Here is a 17718-nt window from a genome sequence, read left to right on the forward strand (position 1 = left end):
GCAGCCGCGCACCTTCATCCAGGGCATCAACTTGGTAGTCACTCTCCTCTGGTCACTGCTGGTCAGTTGACAGTAAAGTGCAGTTTGAGGGGTGGAGTAGAGGCACTTACTGGCTATCACTGTCATATCCAAAGTTATGATATGATAGAGCCCAGAGATCCGGCTGGTATCTTTCTTTTGTAGCAGCATCAGAGAAACGTTACCCTCTGAGTTGGGGTAAGGGGTGCGGGGAGGAGAGAAAAGAAAAGAAAAGAAAGTTAAGGCGTTTATTCCTTATGAACTTGAAGAAAACAACAACAGCAACGATACCTTACAAACCCCTCCTTTCTGTACCGATTTTGAAACAGGACCAGCGAATGACATTTTCTTCCTCTTTTTTCCCTACACTTGGCTTTCTTATCTTAGGGCTTCTGAAGAGTTCCTGGAGCCAGGGAGGCTCACCATCTAGGCCTTGTTTGGGGATTCACGGTAGAGAAATCGAATAGAAAAGCCTTACATTCTAGTCCTACAGAAGGTTTCACAACTGACTTTCTCCAGAAAATGGAATCTTGGCAGGCTTAGAGTTTTTCACCATAACTTCTTTCAATAGGTTATAGGCGTGGGGACTGAGGGAAGGTCATTGGGGACCAGCTCTGCGAAGGGCCCAAACAGCTTGACTTCCTTCTTGCTGTGCCTTTAGGCCTATTTAAGAGCTCAGCGCCCAGTCCACCAGCCCGATGTCCATCGGAGATGGTTAGAGGCCCACCCAGATGTCGATACTGTGTGAACTAGTACAAAAGAGACACAAACAAATATAGCTCCTGACTTGTTCAGGAAGGACAGTAAAAAGAGGCACTGGATATTTATTTAGCTTATGACCAATGTAGGGCTCGGGAGGCGCATTGCGTGTTTATTCTGTGGACGCACAAAAGAGCCCTTCTTGGAAACAGTCGGGGAATTCAAATAGGCAGAAATCCTCTGGTCAGCACAAACTCCAAGCTAGCAATGCTCAAGGCGGCATAAAGCTGTTTTCTAGTGTCAGCTACGGTCAGGAGTGTGTGTTGTGGCATTTGGAAGAGCAATTAGGGCAGTTAGCTAATTGCACGCTTGAAAATGACAAGCCACTTGAAAATCAAAAGTCTGACTCAAATCCAAAAAGAAATTGGTGTAGCTTTGAACTCCACAGTTGTTATTTTGTACTGAATTTCAAGCACTTCCTATTAAACATGGAAAATCTGCTTTTTTTCCTATAACCTTATCCTGAGTATTTTGCTATTCTTAGCCCATGTTTTGAAGTGTTCTTGATTTAAAAGATGGAGAGGATGGGTTATATCAGTTATATTAATTCAATAAACAGCCTTGGTTTGCTGTGTAAATATTTTCCAACAGTACTCTGCAGTAGTGCTTGTGGTACATTCTGAGATTTCTCATCAGAGGCCGTAGGTCAAGAAATAGTCTATTGACAGCGATCTCTGAGGTTTTAGGAATTCTTAGCGCTTTATGACGGTCAACTTGGGGTATTTTCCCTACATTTCCTTTATACAAAAAAATCTGGAGAAATTTTCATAAACTTCCACAAGTGAAAAGATAAGACGTCCTGACTTAAAATGACCTCTCCTTAAAAAAATAAGTATTTAATTTCTTCTACGTGATGAGAAGAGAGAGTATCATTTCATTATGTACTAAATAGAAGGTCAAAAATCAGCTATATCACAAAGAACTCAGGTTGGTAAAAGAGGGCATTGTTCGTTTGAATCACTTGGGAGGCAAGCTTCTCTTTCTGTCATTTCCTTGGTTCAGGGTTGACCAGTGAGAGGTGGGAATGGAAAGCTGGGGTGTGGTCTTCAAGGAGACTTTTTCAGAGTCTGTGTAGATTTAGGGTTTGATGCTTGATTGATGGTGCATCTAAATAGGACACTTGAAATCAACCACTTGACTACTGAGTGTGGATTTAACGTTGCACGTGTGCTTCTCCTTACTGATTTTAGGAGGATAAATTGTTCAGATTATAGAGAAGACTTTCTGCTTCTTGATTCGAGTTGAACAATAGCCGAAATTCAGGGCTTTTGTACATTAGTCTGTTTGCTTTTCTTCCTAGGGTCTCTGTGTGTCTCTCTCAGCCACGCACCTGGGATCACATCTCTTCCGTGTTTCTTTCTACATGAACTGGCTCTTGAACTTAGAAAGACTTTTGTTTCCTGGGGTGGAAGGCAGGGAGGGGAGGTAGACATGAGGATATGCCCAAAAGAGAGATGAACCAGCTGGAGATGACTGTAAGCCAACTTCATTTCAGAGAAGGAGCTAGAGGGGGCAGCGAGGAGGAATGCCCTAGGACACATAGCCCAGGGTTTCCCGACCTCGGCACTAGTGACATTTTGGACTGGATCATTCTTTATCGTTGGGTGTCCTTAGCAGCATCCTTGGCCTCTTCCTATTAGTACCAATAACCGCCCCCCCCCCCCGCCCCGACCAGCTGCATCAACCAGAAGTGCCTCCAGACATGGCCGAGCGTCCCCTGGAGGGCAAGACCACCTGCAGTTGAGAACCACCAACAGAGCCTTTTAGAATCTCAGGACATAGGTGCACATGGCGTCATCAGTGGGAGCTACAATGTCTCATTCATTTCACTCAGGCACATCTTCCCACGTCAACCCAGCTGTGACAGTCGATAAGTCCTCTTTCTAATTCGATCTTATTTTTATCCTCAGTTGAGATGAAACTTTCTCTCTTAGGTTGTCTGGGCTGTGAGGTCACTAGGGTCCTAGATCTGCCCTCAGTTCCAGGTTGAAACTTCTGTCCTCACATCTACCTGTACCCTGTCTCAGGTTCCCTGGCTTCTACCCACAGCATTGCCTGGAGTCGACGGGTAGGCTGCTTTAAGTTGTTCTGGTTCAAAGGCTTCCTTTTTTTTTTTCTTTTTTTCATTTTGTGTTGTTTTAAACCATAGTTTTTCCAAGCATCTCAGCTGTTTCACTCTCTGGTTCTGTATCTGGCCCTCTCCTCAACTGTTAGCCTCTGTGGGTGGAACAGAGCTCATGTCACACATATTAGGTCTCATTTTCTCAAAATGATCCATTAGCACGAACCCCAGCCACCCAATAATCAGTCACTTTTTGGATCCTTCAACGCCAGGCAAACCCCCTTTCCATCCATGTATGATTTTATGGCCCAGGGCACAGGAGTCTGTAGGATGCCTTGCAAATCATACTTTTCAAAATCATTCTTTTCTCCATTCTGTAACCTGGGATTCCAACTCCAAATAAACTGCTTCTTTTCTTTTTTTTTTCCATTTTAAGGCTGCGGGTGGGTCAAGAACAGGGGTGAGGGGTTGGTCTCTTCATACTGCCGTTTTATGACTATTGCCTCCAGTATCAAATGTGATCAAGATGTCTGTGCGTACAGACAGCTGAATGAGTGGGAGCCACTTGACAGTAGCGTATGACCACCACGCACTGATACTTCTAAGAAGAATAACTGCTGAGTCCTTGGCTGCGTGTGCTCTTTCCTCAGCCGAGGTCGTAAACCAGCAGCGTCACCTCAGACATGTGTGTATTGCTTCTCTCTCAAGCAGGTTCAGCAAGGAGTAGATAAAAGCAAACTATACATGCAAGGGGCCAGAGGCAAAGAGAACGAGGGACTGAAGATAGCGAGGAGATGATGCATGTTATATAAGAAATACCTGCCAATTTCTTTGCAAGTGGGGGTGGATTAAACGCTGTTTTGAAGGAAAGGAGACATGTATTTTGATATATAATAAAAGTTGGTTTTTCTGTCATTGGTAAAGTGTCATAACACACACACACACACTCTCTCTCTCTCTCTCTCTCTTATTCTTCCCATTAAGGTACACCCAGAGTGATTTAAAACATAACTGGTAAGACTAACTAAAGAGGAAAGCCAAGATGGGAGATTTATGCTTTCAGTACATTTTTAAAGGTGGTTCTGTTTAGTCTTCTACAGGTTCTGAAATCCTAGTCTAGTGAAAATACAGATGGTTTCTAGATTTTAATGTGATCTTCTTTTTTTCTTTAAGCTTGAAGAAGAATTCCAAAGAGAGGCCAACATATCCAGAGCTTATGGTGAGTATTGTTAGTGGTGTAAATGTGTCCAGACTAATAGCGAGTACAGGGAAAATGACTGACACCTAAATTATAATCAAACAGCTGTATTGGAAGTGCTGATTCACTGAGACATTGGTAACTGAGGTTAAACTAAGAAAAAAAGAGCCGAGGCCTTCGTGTGCCCTATACTCATCCTTAGTATAACCGGGCTGTGTCACCAGTCTCAGCAATTTTTTACATGATAATAAAACCTATCATCGTATAGACCAAATTATGTCTGTGAAATTTATATTTTCAAATTTTAAAGACATTAGGAGTCACCAAGGAACACAAATAGAAGGAAACCATAATTTAAAGGATTTCAATAATGAGAGAAACTTAAGTGCTACATGATTGATCAATTTTTGATAAAACATTTAGGATTCGTTGGATGAAGCTCTTTTTGGTGGGAGTTTAGGGAGGAAAGAATCACTTTGTTTTCTCCTGGTTTCACTTTAGTGGAAAAAAGAAAGACAGAGCCTTATTAATTTGAATTATCCTACCTCAGCATTCACAGTTTATTATTTGCGCTATCCGTAAAAAAGGTGAAGATAAGACCTCAGGGTTGTTGTTTTTAAATAGTTTCTTTTAAATCATGGAGACTGCAATTCTAAGCTAGTTACAGATGATTCTTAAATAGACATAGTAGGGACCTATACTTGGCAATTCTTATCTATGAGTATGTTGAATGCGGGAGAGACATTTTTTTTTTGAAATATAAAATTCAGACTATTTACTGATTTGTGTTAATCCCTCCCTCGATGTGCTTCAATTATTAAGGTTTTAATTTTAGCAAGGAAAGGAAGAATTCTGTTTGTGCACAACTGCAAAAGACATAAGAGCAAACCTTGGCACCATTTCTAACTGGAGCGTAGTTATTCAGCAGGTGTTAAATGCTTGCTCCCATCCCATCCCACCCACAAGCAGCGCTCAGTCTTCAGGACCAACTCCGGGCAGGTGACAGAAGTACAGGTTCCTGATATCTCTTAACAAACGGGGTGGTGAAGTGGCTCCAGCCTGGAGAAGTATAGCTTGTTACCTACTTGTGTGTCTTCTTTGGAAGAATGTCTAGTCAGGTCCTCTGTCTGTTTTTAACTTGGATATTTTGGGTTTTCTGCTATTGAGTTGTATGATTTTTTTTTTGGCTGCACCATGCAGCATGCATACCAGGATCTTAGTTCTCTGACCAGGGATGGAACCCGCACCCCCTGCAGTGGAAGTGGGGAGTCTTAACCACTGGACCACCAGGGAAGTCCCCCCCTTTTTTTTTTGAGTCCCTTATATATTTTGGATAATAACCCCTTATCAGAGATATGGTTTGCAAATATTTTCTCCCGTTCCACAGACTGCCTTTTCATTCTGTTGTTTCTTTGCCGTGCAGAAGCATTTTAGTTTGATGTAGTCCCACTTGTTGATTTTTTTCCAACAAGTATATGGAAAGGTATCACTAGTCATCAGGGAAATACACATCAAAACCGCAGTCAGATATCACCTCACACCTGTTAGAGTGGTGTGAAAGATAAGAGATGAACACTGGTGAAGATGCAGAGAAAAGGGAGTCCTTGTACAAGATTGGTGGGAATGTAAACTGGTACAGCCAGTATAGAAAACAGTTACGGAGGTTCCTCACAAAATTAAAAACAGAACTATCTTATGATTAACAATTCCACTTCTGGGCATATATCTGAAGGAAATGAAATCACTATCTTGAGGAGATATCTGCACCCCCATGTTCATTGCAGCAGTATTTATAACAGCCAAGACGTGGAAACAATCTAAGTGCCCAATGATGGATGAACAGATAAAGATAAATATATATATATATACACACACACACAATGGAATATTATTCAAGCATTAAAAAAGGAAATCCTGCCATTTACGACAACACGGGTGAAGCCTGAGGACATTATTCTAAGTGAAATAAGTCAGACAGAAAAAAACAAATACTGTATGATCTAACTTAAATGTGGAATCTTAAAAAAACTGAACTTAAAGAAACAGAGTAGATTGGTGGTTGCCAGGGGTGGGTGGGTTGGGGGACTGGATAAAGGTGGTTAAAGAATACAGACTTCTATTTACAAGATGAGTAAGTTCTGGGGGTAGAATATATAGCATGGGGACTAGAGTTGACAACAATGTATTACATATATTTGAAAGTTGCCAGGGAAGTAGAAAGCATATCTGGTTAGTCACAGCTTATCACGTGGATTTTTAGTTCTGTTGGTTAAGCATGGATTTAAGTCTGAACCATGCATCAACTGTGTGACTGTGAAAGAGTTCTGGGAAGAGTCTGACAAGAGACAAGGCATCCTTCTTGGGCTTCTTTGTCCTCTTTAAAAAGGCAGCCCCTGGGACTCAGCATTCAACTAAGCTTTATTCAACTAATACCCGCAATTGAGGCAGAAAAGGAGATGAATAATGCTTGAAAAAATCTTAGCATACTGCCTGTTTGGGTTAAATATTTCCTCTCTGATTATGTTTATAATAGCCAGTCAGGGGCCTTTTCAACCCTGGCTACTCTGGTATTCTTCTGCAACCCCCAGAGTATTTTAAAATTAATGTCACATAAAGGGCAATAGGCATAGAGCGATTCCTGTGGGGTCCTATGGGGCCTGTACTCCTATTGTAAAGTTGCCTTGTTCGTCAGTCTTTTTAGATACAAGAATATTTTCTGTATATGTCTGGTGATTTAAAATGCATGACATTTTTTTCCCCCTTCCAAGTGACTTATCAGAAGTTTCAATGGAACACCCTTGAGAAAAAATGCTGAGTCCTAGCTTAATATCCATTGGTAGCTGATGCTGAATTCTACTTTTCCAATTTATTCTAACACTATGGTCTATTATGGTCTACATACTAATGTTGTAAGATCGTGTGGGTCTCCCCTCCCCCCCCCCCAGCCTTTTATGGCATTCATCTTTGTGGTCCTGGAAACGGACTTGCCTTTTAAGGCCATAACTACTCCTTGCTTTTCTGTGGAATTGAGGTTTTTCAATGGAAAATCTGAGTCCAAACTCTTTGACTGTAGCTTTGGGAAAACACATGCTGAGAGGCTATTGTTTAGGTTGTGGGAGTTGGTGAAGAGGTAGAAAGGAAAAAAACCCTCCTTTTTCCAGGTGAAGAACAGTATAATTAAGGCCCCAACCCAGGCATGTGCCTCTTATAGAAATTCCATATATTCTGCCCTGTTTGGCTTGAGGAGTGGACATGCTTTAAGATCATTTCATTTGCTTATTCTCTCAAATGTCCATGGGGGCATGACTCGGTAGGAACTGTTCTTCTGGGGTAGGGGGCCAGCCACTGTTTTTTTTTTTTTTTTTTTGCGGTACGCGGGCCTCTCACTGTTGTGGCCTCTCCCGCTGCGGAGCACAGGCTCCGGCCGCTCCGCGGCATGTGGGATCCTCCCAGACTGCGGCACGAACCCGTGTCCCCTGCATCGGCAGGCGGACTCCCAACCACTGCGCCACCAGGGAAGCCCCAGCCACTGTTTTTGTCAAGGATTAGACAGTAAATATTTTAGGCTTTGTGGGCTGTCACAACAACTTGACTCTGCTGCTTCGGTGTGAGAGCCGCCATATTCAATAGGTAAACAAAAGGGTGTGGCTGCGTTCCAATAAAACTTTATTTCAGAAATAGGCAGTGAGCCAGACGTGGCCGCTGGTCCATCAATTGCTGACCCCTGTCCTAGATGATAACCACGAGAAATGAAAACCAGGTGACTGCCCAGTGAGGTGATTACGTTCCCTGAATGTCCCGGGAAGTCCTAGACTGAATCACAGTGTTAAACGGGGATGACCGAACACAGAGAAAACCACTGTCTTGAGGGATGAGGTGTCTGCAGGGGGTCTGGAGACTCTTGGTGATGGCAGCGATGCTCCGGCAGTACGTTCAAGTCCTCCCTTCCTGTACCTGGCCCCTCTTTGGAGAACCTCAGCCTGGGCCTATCGTCTGGGGATGATTCCGTGGTGCCCCTTCGCTGTCTCCTGGTTGCTGTCCTTGCTATTCTTAGCTGATTGCTTATAGAAGGGACTGGTTCCCTCCCAGCCTTTTACAGCCTCAAAACCCACACAAGAAGACGAGCCACACTTTCCATTTTCGCATGCCCGCCTGCTTTCCCCTGCCCCTGCCCTCTGGCTCTCACAGCATTTTCCCAGCCTGAGAATAAACTGAAAGATGCCTGAGGATTTTTTATTTTTTAAGGCTCCAGGTCAGGTTATTGAATTCAATCACAGACCCGGGCTACGTACACTGAGCTAAGAACCACTAGCAGAACCAGAGGTAGGACAGGACTGGCAGGCATTGAAAGCAGTCGCTGAGACAATCCAAGGCTTGATGTGTCCTGTTTTGATAGTAAAAAGCTTTAAAGGACATAAAATGGTCTCTAAGTGTCAAGATGCTGTGGGAAAGCTAATAAGCATGACGGTAACACTTGGTAAGTGTGCTGTGGAAGCGGTTAGCAATCGAAAGTAATGCTTCTATTTATTTATCCAAGGAGCTCAAGAGGAAGGGCCCAGCACCTAGAGCTTCAGTTAATCCCATGGATATGAAACTCTGGAGCAGCACCCAACCTGTATCTTCAGATGGGCAAAGGCAGAAAACCTTTTTTTTTTTTTTTTCAGTCATGATACTTAATGGTGACCACCTACCTTCTTTGGGGCTTTATTTCTTTGTTCCTTTCCCATTTGCATTGTTTTCTAAAACTTCCACGGGTGGGCATTCAGTTTCCCACAGGGCTGACTCATCCAGCCCTCTGCTGTCAGGTTTAAAACAAATATAATTAGAAAACCTACAGCTAGGCAACGTGAAAGTTGTAAACTAAAATCCTCAAAGTCAGGGGAAGCCGAGTGAGTCATCTACATGTCTGCGTGCAAAAACGCTCATATTTAGCTGTTCAACTAGTCCTTGAGAACAATGCCCCCAGACAATCAGGGAGCGGGCCCTCCTAGCTCGGGGGCATGTGGCACGAGGCGCTACCTGAAGGAACTGTCCTTTTTGGTTTGTTCGGTTTGTTCTGTTTCCACTGGGAGAACTGTGGATCATGAGCTGATGTGTCTACTTCTAACTAGAGGTGTAAGGTTCCAGTGTGACGGCCAGGCACTTCCTGTAACAAAATTGAGCAATTTGGGGAGGACTGCCCTGCTGCAGAGCAAATGGCTTCTTTTCCTTCAGAATTGTTTTGAAATGTGTGGCTTCCTGTATTGGACTGTGCTTATTTCCCCAGCAAAGAACAAGACTTGGTGTAAAGTTTACTTAATCGGAGCTGCATGAATAGAGACCATTTTTTGCTTTTCAGTTTTTCAATTCCAAGTTGCATTTTCTCTGCTCATACCTTGAGTCGGGCAGGCTACATTATTTTCCAAATGGATCAAATCATCATGGAGAGACATATGTATCACTTGTAGATGTGGCTTGAAAAGCAGTATTGTTAACTGTCTCAGTCCAAACCGCCTCTCCTGGTATTTTAAAAATTGGTTTCTCACTCTGCCACCCATTTCTTGAGAACTGAATGTACATAAGCCTCTGAAATTTCTAATTATTTTACTACCGTATCTGTCTAGAAATTACTTTGTAAGGGACAGGGTTATTTGTAAATCGGAGCCTTGGACCATCTTTGCTATTCCTTGTATTTTACCAGGAATGGATGTGTATAGCTAGTTACATGTGTATATTTTAAAGCAGTGGATACACTGTCATGGAAATATATACCAAAATGGGAGGAGCAGCAGCCAAGCAATATCTTTAAAAAGTTTGCACAGGGGAGGGCGGGATGAACTGGGAGATTCGGTTTGACATAAATACACTACCACAGCTAGTGGGAAGCTGCTGTAGAGCACAGCGAGCTCAGCTCGGTGCTCTGTGATGCCCTAGAAGGGTGGGATTGGGAGGGGGGAGGTCCAAGAGGGAGGGGATATATGTATACATAGAGCTGATTCACTTCACTGTACAGCAGAAACTAACACAACATTGTAAAGCAATTATACTCCAATTAAAAAAAGAAAGTTTGCATCACTAAATGTGTACTTGGTTTGGGAGGGGGTAGGAAGAGTCCAGTTTAGCCCTGATAGGGGTACTTAATTTGTTGACTAGCCAGATCTGTTAACTTGGTAATCTCATGCATTGTCAGTGACAGATATTAATATCAGGTATTTTTCTTTTCTCTACCAGCAACATCCATTTTTCACCCTACACGAATCCAAAGCGACAGATGTGGCATCTTTTGTAAAATCGATTCTTGGAGACTAAAAACAACGGACTCCATCAGTTGACCCTCCTGTGGACTGGTGGGTTTAACGGGGTGAAGCAAGTTCACTAAAGCGCCAATAGAAACTCATCTTTGAGATAATTTAATCCTGCCTCTCAGAAGGTTTTTTTCTCCCCATTTCTTTTTTTTTTTTTTTCCCCTCCAAAGGGGGCCTTGGAATCTATAGTATAGAATGAACTGTCTAGATGGAAGAAATATGATAAAGGCTTAGGACTTAAAAAAGGTGATTAAATATTTAATGATGTATCATATGAGTCCTTAGGCTTTTCAGACTTCTCTTGTTCTTTACAAAATGAATGCATTGGCCCTGGTAAAAAGGTGCTACAGTGGTGATGAAATTGTAAGTAGATCTGTGGTTTGTCCCACTTATTATTTTAATATTTATGTTTAAGCGCTTGGTTGAAAAGATTCCATTTTATGCAAGGAGGGAGAGACAAAAGACAAGATTGGGTTGGCAGTATTTATAGGCTTTTTCATTTTTTAAGTTCAGTCGTGTCTGTGGTCCAGAAGAAGTTATTTAATGTGCATCTTTAGGAGTATTATAAAAGTATCCACCAGGAGCTCTTGTGAAGTATCTGTCCCAGCTGTTGTGGCTGCTGCCGTGTTCCTAAATTTCTGCTCCATCCTGGGGAATAACCACATTTTCTGGTGAAGTGGCAAGGTATCCTGGTCATACTCTTTTCCCAACTTTGGAAAACATAAAATCACTTTTATCACAGCTCAAAGAGTCACAGATTTGGTTCTCTTGACATTTGTGTCACACTATTAATGGAATGTGACTTGTGATGTGATTTTCTATCATCTGTCTATCCTTCTACACGTGCGCGCGCATGTGTATGTTTGTATTTGATGTCACAAATTCTGCCAAATGGCTCTTATAAATAACGTCTAATATCTATAAATACCATCTAAGGAGGACGTTTGTCAGTCCTAAGGGGAAATACGTCATACCACACAGAGAATCAGTGCCTTCCTCTGCCTTTCCCCCTCCTACGATGTATAAGCCCCAAGGATTGCCTTTGTTGTTACTGTACTCTTGCTTTTTTTTTTTTTGGTTTTGTTTTCTGTTCAGTGAAGAAGCCTTACTATAAATGCAAGGGCTGCAGTAGAAGAAAATTAAAGGCAGTGAGTCGTTCTCTGATAAGGTGAGAAGATAATGGGAAGGGCTGAATGAATTCCTGGAAGTAGAGGCCACATTTCCACAGGCCGAGTTCAAGGCACGTCCTTCTTCAGCAGTGGATCGCTCCACGGTGGGAGGCCAGCTCCATGGTGGATTCCTAACAGGCGGACGAGGCAACAAAAGCTCTTTCTCATGGCCAGATACACCCACGGGTTCTCTGATCTGGGGCTTGAGGTTCCTCAAAGGTCCAAGAGTGAAGTGGTCCACAGGGAAAATACGACTGAGAACCGCCAGGAAAACACTGTGTTAATACAAAGCCACTCTTGCAGCACAAGGGCAGAGAACTTTTATTAAAAGAAAAAAAGAACACACTCTGTTGTTCCTTTCTTTGCCTCAAGTTCACAAATATGGAGAGAAGACTGCTCCCTTGAATACTGCGCTTTTTCCCCTTTTAGATTGTGAGGGGCAATCATATCTTTTTCTCTCTTTGCATGTTTCCCTTGTTCTTGGCATCCAGCTCATGCCCAGAGAGGGTATGGCTCGTCCATACACTTCTTCATCTTCAGTTCCAAGACATACCTGTTTGATAAACATCAAGTTCATCTGCTTTGATGCTACCCCGGTCTTCATCTTTCTCCAGCCAGAAGAAAGGGTATTATCCCAGTTATTATTGCCATTCACTTTCCTACCCTTCTTTCTAAATCTGGAAGTTTCTCTCTTTGAGACCCAGAGAAAAAAATCAAAACTGTACTCATTCATCTTCTGAGAAAAGAAAGTAGCAGAAAAATATCTGAGGCCATTTCATGACAGTTTTTGTTGAAATATGTAAAGCAAGACATCTATCTGGTCTGGGTCAGATTACTCTTACCTCGCGTTCAGTGTGATTTCTACTTTGAAATTTTCTTAACTAACTGTGTGTCTCATGTGTACCCATCTCCAGTCTGTGAGCCCGGGGCCTGGAATCACAAAACAAGTACACCCAGGGAGAGGAGTTAGTCAACGGTTCTCAACCCTGGTGCACACTGGCATCACTGGGAGCTTGTGAACGCTGTTAATGCCAAGGCCCCAGAGAGTCTCACTTAACTGGTCAGGGTAGGACCTGGGAGCAGGCAGTTTTCACAGGCCACTACTGTGATTCTGATGTGCAGCAGGGTTGACAGCATGGTCTACTACCCCCTAGGGAGAGAGATGGAATACTGATTTGAAATTTGGGATACCTTTTCCCCATAGAAACGATGTTCTACATGGTGATTAGGTATCTTACATACTAAAGTAGAATGGCCTGATAGCCTTACAAGTCTAAAGTTTAGAATTTTTTTAAGAACTGTGTTATAAGTTCTAAACAACTAATTTTAAAATAAATATAGAGATGCATAAACTATATTTAGGTTGATGTAAGTTGGGAGTCTCCTGTACATACGTGTGTGTGTGTGTGTGTGTGTGTGTGTGTGTGTGTGTGTGTAGAGAGAGAGAGAAGAAATCCCTGTCCAGGGATGATACTCAAAATATTTCATGTGCTACCAGCATGGACCATCTGAATATTAGCCTTGCCTATAATTATCAGTGTATCAGAAAGTCAATATATCTCTATAAAAGAGATCATGCTCTTCTTTCCACAAATGTATTTGATTTGGTGTGATATAATTACCCACATTATATATTGTCTTTATGTTGATAAAAATATCCATTTCTCTATATGTTGTTGGCTTCAGAGGTATGCCAGAAAAGTAATGTGAATGACTTTTAGGACAATTGCCGTTTACGTGTCTGTATCAGTAAGGATTGCCCTTCAGAGGAAACACTTTCAGGATTCTTTATGTGAATAATGCTACTAAATATCTTGGCCACTTCTCTTTCAGAAAAGGCTTCAGAATCCACTTCCTCCCCCATACATGTTACATGTAGAATCATCATTTTATAATTATTCCTTAGTTGTTTGTTTGTTTTTACAAAAATCCTTACCAGGTATCTTCCTCTTTGTTTTACCCACCTTGTGTATCAGACTTAGCACCAAGCTGTGCTTGGCAACTCTAGAAGTCAATTTGCCCTCAGAGCTGGAGTCCCATCATTGACAACCTTTAAATGTCCTCTTAGAAGACCGTGCGTTGGCTCTGAAGGTAATCTCAAATGTAGATTTCTCAAAAAAGCACGTGCTCGTTTTTAAGCAAAGTCAACCTCCCCGGAGTAAGTGTAGAGCCTCTCCAGTGGTGACTAAAGGAGAAGGAAATCACACAGATGTGTGTACTTCATGATAAAATATCAGAGAGCCCCCAGTTTCCCAGCTAGCAACTTCTATCAGCCCCAATGTGGAAGAACCGTCCGTTCTTCTAGTGTCTGTGTTTGGTCACACTGATGTAATCAGAACAAATTGGTTACATACGCCGCTTCTCTCGTGCTTACACAGTCTGAGATGGAAAATGAGTATGTGTGTGTACAGCTCAGAACTGTCTGTCTTTTACCGTGCTTGTATATCCTCCAAGCCTAACCCAAAAATGTATGTGCCAGAGATTCCCAAACATCCTCTGTTCAGGGTGCCATTGATTGTCTTAGTAACTTTTTCCACGGTGCCCTAGGCCAAAAGAAATACTTAACAGTTCCATTTATTAAGTCGTTAGGTCCACAAAACTTTTTTTGTCTTCATGTTGAAACAGTTTATTAAACTAGCAAGGAGAAGTCGGTAATTGAAATGACAATAAACAGTACCATTTACAGGAGCATCAAAAACCTCAAAATGCTTAGGGACAGATTTAGCAAAATAGACACAACACCTGAACAGTGAAAACTATACAATGTTTCAGAGAGAAATGAAGGAGACCTGAATAAATGGAACGAAATATTATGTTCCTGCGTTGGAAGATATTGTTTTCATATCAGTTCTTTCCAAATTGATTTATAGAATCAATGCACTCTCAATAAAAATTCCAGCAGGTTTTAAAAATATATAAATTGACAAGTTGATTCTAAAATTTATATAGAAGCACAAAAGATCTTAATAGCTCAAACAGTTCTGAAGTAAAAGAGCGAAGTTGGAGGACTTACACAGTTGTCCCTGGTACCCTTGGGGGACTGGTTCCAGGACATCCCATGGGTACCAAAATCCATGGATGCTCAAGTCCATTTTATAAAATGGTATAATATTTGCGTATAACCTGTGCACATCCTCCCATACGAGGTCTACACAACTTAATTGTAGGAGTTTGCAGGATGTCCTACAGATGCCGCTGTGGTTCCCTTGAAAAGTTATGATATCTTGTGTCCCTAGGAGTTTTCTGTGGAGTCTCAGGGTGTCTCAGCACACAGTTTGGGAACCACAGGTGTACGTTTTTTTTTGCTCTGTCTACAGTTCGTGACCCTGAAAACGCAACTCTTGGTTACTGAGTCCTCTGTGCGACTTCACTGTTGTGTCTCATTACTGTTGCCGCTTGCCTCTCATTGATTAGGTTTTTAATTGAGGCCCTACCCTTCTTTGCTGTTCGTCAGCCCTGCGACCCTGATGTCATGGTCTAGAAAGTGAAACATTCCTTTGCCCCAGCATTGGAGGAGGTCAGCCTTGAGGCTAAAGAGGCACTGTTTTCTGCTAATGCAGTTGATTTAGTGTCTTTGAAACAGAATCACAAAGGAGGCAGAGTGGGGCGAATGTTTTTGCAGTTTAACTCTAAAAATGCTTTTGTTGACCAAGAGGCTTCACCAGCTCTGCTCAGGGAAACTGCTGTTTCTCTCAAAGGTGTCGAACAAAACACTTTATCTTTGGCCTGAAAGTGCAGTGGATACCTACTTCTTGATTTCCCAACCCCAATGCTTTTTTAGCTATGTAACGCCCTCTGACCTCGAAGGAGGATTCTTATTTTCATAAAATTCATTGGAGCTGGTGGTCAGATCTAGTAAAATGAATTAAACCTCTACTGTGCTGGGGATTTTGCCTTCTTAATGTCTATCTGTGATTTAAAGGAAGATTTCCTAGCTTAAAGGAATCTTCCATTTTTATTAGCAAGTAAAAGATGCAGTTTTCAATCCAACCCCTGATGATTTACATATTCAGATGGGAAAATGCCAGAGTAAAATCTAGGAAGAGGAAGTTACCAAACCTGATAGAATAGACAAAAGGTATTTTACTGTAGAAGGTCCATGTTCCTCTTATGGGTGGGTGGGTGGGTGGGTGGGTGGGTGTGTGTGTGTGTGTGTGTGTGTGTGTGTGTGTAGCACTGTTTAATGTGCTAAGGATACTCTTTGGTTTTCTTTGGCTTTAAGTGGGGTACTCTGGATTGCTTTGAGACTCTGTTGAAAGCTAGGACCTTTTCCCTAGGAAAATGTACACTGTACATAGTTTTGCAAACATTTTTCGTTGTGGGAGAGGGGAGTAGAGTACAATCCCATATGATCAATAACTTCTGGCTCTGTAGAATGTGGACTTTGACACCCCAGACCAGGGGTTGGCAAACTTTTTCTGTATAAAGGGCCAGATAGTAAATATTTCTGGATTTGTGTGCCATGCAGTCTCTGCTGCAACGATTCAAGTCTGCTGTCAGAGAGTGAAAGCATCCATAAACAATATGTAAATGGATGAGCACAGTGCTGTGTTCCAATAAAACTTTATTTACAAAATCAGGCAATGGGCCAGGCCATGGTTTTCCATAACCTGTTCTAGACCATCAAATACAAAACTGCAATTGATTAATTCTACGTATAGAGTTCTTCCATTTAGTATTTAGCTCAACTGCTGTTGAGGCAGATTAGGAAGGTGGACATAGGAAAATGAATTCTGAAAAGATGGGGACTGTTCAATCCCATGAAAATTGCCTCTTAATTTCCTCAGGTAAGTATTCTGCTCTGGAAGCCAATGGGACAATTTTCTTCAGATTAAGTTCAGTATCCACCTTTTGCATTTCTATGCAATAACTTACTTCGTAACATGGAAATAAAGGCACACTTCTCCCAGACATTCACTGCATTCTTGTCTCTTAGCTTTGCATTTTGTTTCTCTTTGTGGTGTGATTCATGTGCAAGGAGAATCATGAACCCAGACACAAATCATCCGGTCTTCCTTCTTCCTGAACTGCATCAGGATTTGAGAAGCTGGGAGGCCACTTTAACCTCAGAAGTAGAAGGTAGATAGAATTCTTAAAATCTTCCAATTCATCCACCTCATCTGTTCGGCTGTCTTTGAAGAGAGTGATAAAGAATAGTTTGGGGTCAAAATACTTGTTCTCAGGTAGACTTAGCGCCATAGGAGACGCAGACCTACCCCTTGAGTGCTGTCCCTGGGCTTGGAGAGAGGAGTCCACTTTACCTTCCTCCTTTTTCAAGGGGTCTATGCTGGATGCCTCCTTTCTGATGTGACTGTCTTGGGTTGCCAGCCTTGCTTGAATCTCTGGGCTCCACAGCCCTCGGTGAAAGCTCTGTTTTCTCCATGGGACTGTAACAACTGTATAATTTGCTTTGCTTCTGTCAGTAATTATCCTCTTTGCTGTACAGAATGCTATACAAATAACAGTCTGCCAGTTACCTAAGCTGTCTCTATTTTCTTCTTCCAGGACAACACATCTTCCTTAAAGCTACAGTCTCTTTACTATTCAGGAACTTTTTTTTTTTTCCTGCTACACCATCGGGCAAACATAAAGTACAGTTAAAATGATACCCGGAAACTCCTCATGGGAGCATATTTAAGTATTTGCTCTGGCAATTTACCTAAAAGAATGTTTTCTCTTCACCTAGGGAAATAAAACCTGAATTCCTGAGCCTTCAAAGTGAAACTACCCTTCTGGGGGAAGCATATTGCCACCAAATACATCACTCACCACCTGTTCCTGGTTTCTGCAAAGAAGATGTGTCATTTTTCTGAGGTTTAGAGAGTCTGTGTTTACAGCTCTACAAATATCATTCTACCATTGCAGGTTTTCTAATGGAGCCATTTGGAATCAAGACTTCACCTGGGGTTTATTCTTTTCAGTTCCTGACCCAAACTCCTATTGCAAGCGACATTTCTCTAAAAGCCTTTTTTGTATCTGAGGGAAGAGAACTGAGGGAAGAGAACTGGGCCTCAGAAAAAACATAAAGCAAGGTCAAGGACTTTGTGATAGGGATTCTTTTCTTTAAAAAGAAGCCGATAGCACCTCATAACACAAACATGTGTTAACAGAATTTAAAAATATCCAGCCTTGTTCCCTTGGACTGTCAGTATCTTGACATCACTTTTATTTGTCATCTGAACTAGGATATCACGCCCTTCATTCTTGGGAGTTTACAGTTAGATTTTG

At 42.0% G+C, this 17718-nt stretch overlaps 1 protein-coding gene across 4 annotated transcripts in view; it reads left to right on the forward strand.

Annotated features, from left to right (window-relative positions):
* The window catches only part of MAP2K6 (mitogen-activated protein kinase kinase 6), a 130255-nt gene extending 112777 nt beyond the window's left edge, over window positions 1-17478 (forward strand). For 2 of the 4 annotated variants that reach the window (XM_059998016.1, XM_059998019.1), the window contains exons 11-12: window positions 4013-4058; window positions 10248-11343. In XM_059998016.1, the coding sequence (XP_059853999.1) occupies window positions 4013-4058; window positions 10248-10325 (124 nt within the window). In that variant the 3' untranslated portion in view covers window positions 10326-11343. Of the gene's footprint in view, window positions 1-4012; window positions 4059-10247; window positions 11344-11416; window positions 12648-17176 lie in introns of those variants that run through there. The other 2 variants (XM_059998017.1, XM_059998018.1) reach the window with 2 other exon arrangements.
* Window positions 17479-17718: the final 240 nt, after the last annotated feature.

Source organism: Delphinus delphis, chromosome 19 (assembly GCF_949987515.2).
Source record: "Delphinus delphis chromosome 19, mDelDel1.2, whole genome shotgun sequence".
Classification (NCBI taxonomy): domain Eukaryota; kingdom Metazoa; phylum Chordata; class Mammalia; order Artiodactyla; family Delphinidae; genus Delphinus; species Delphinus delphis.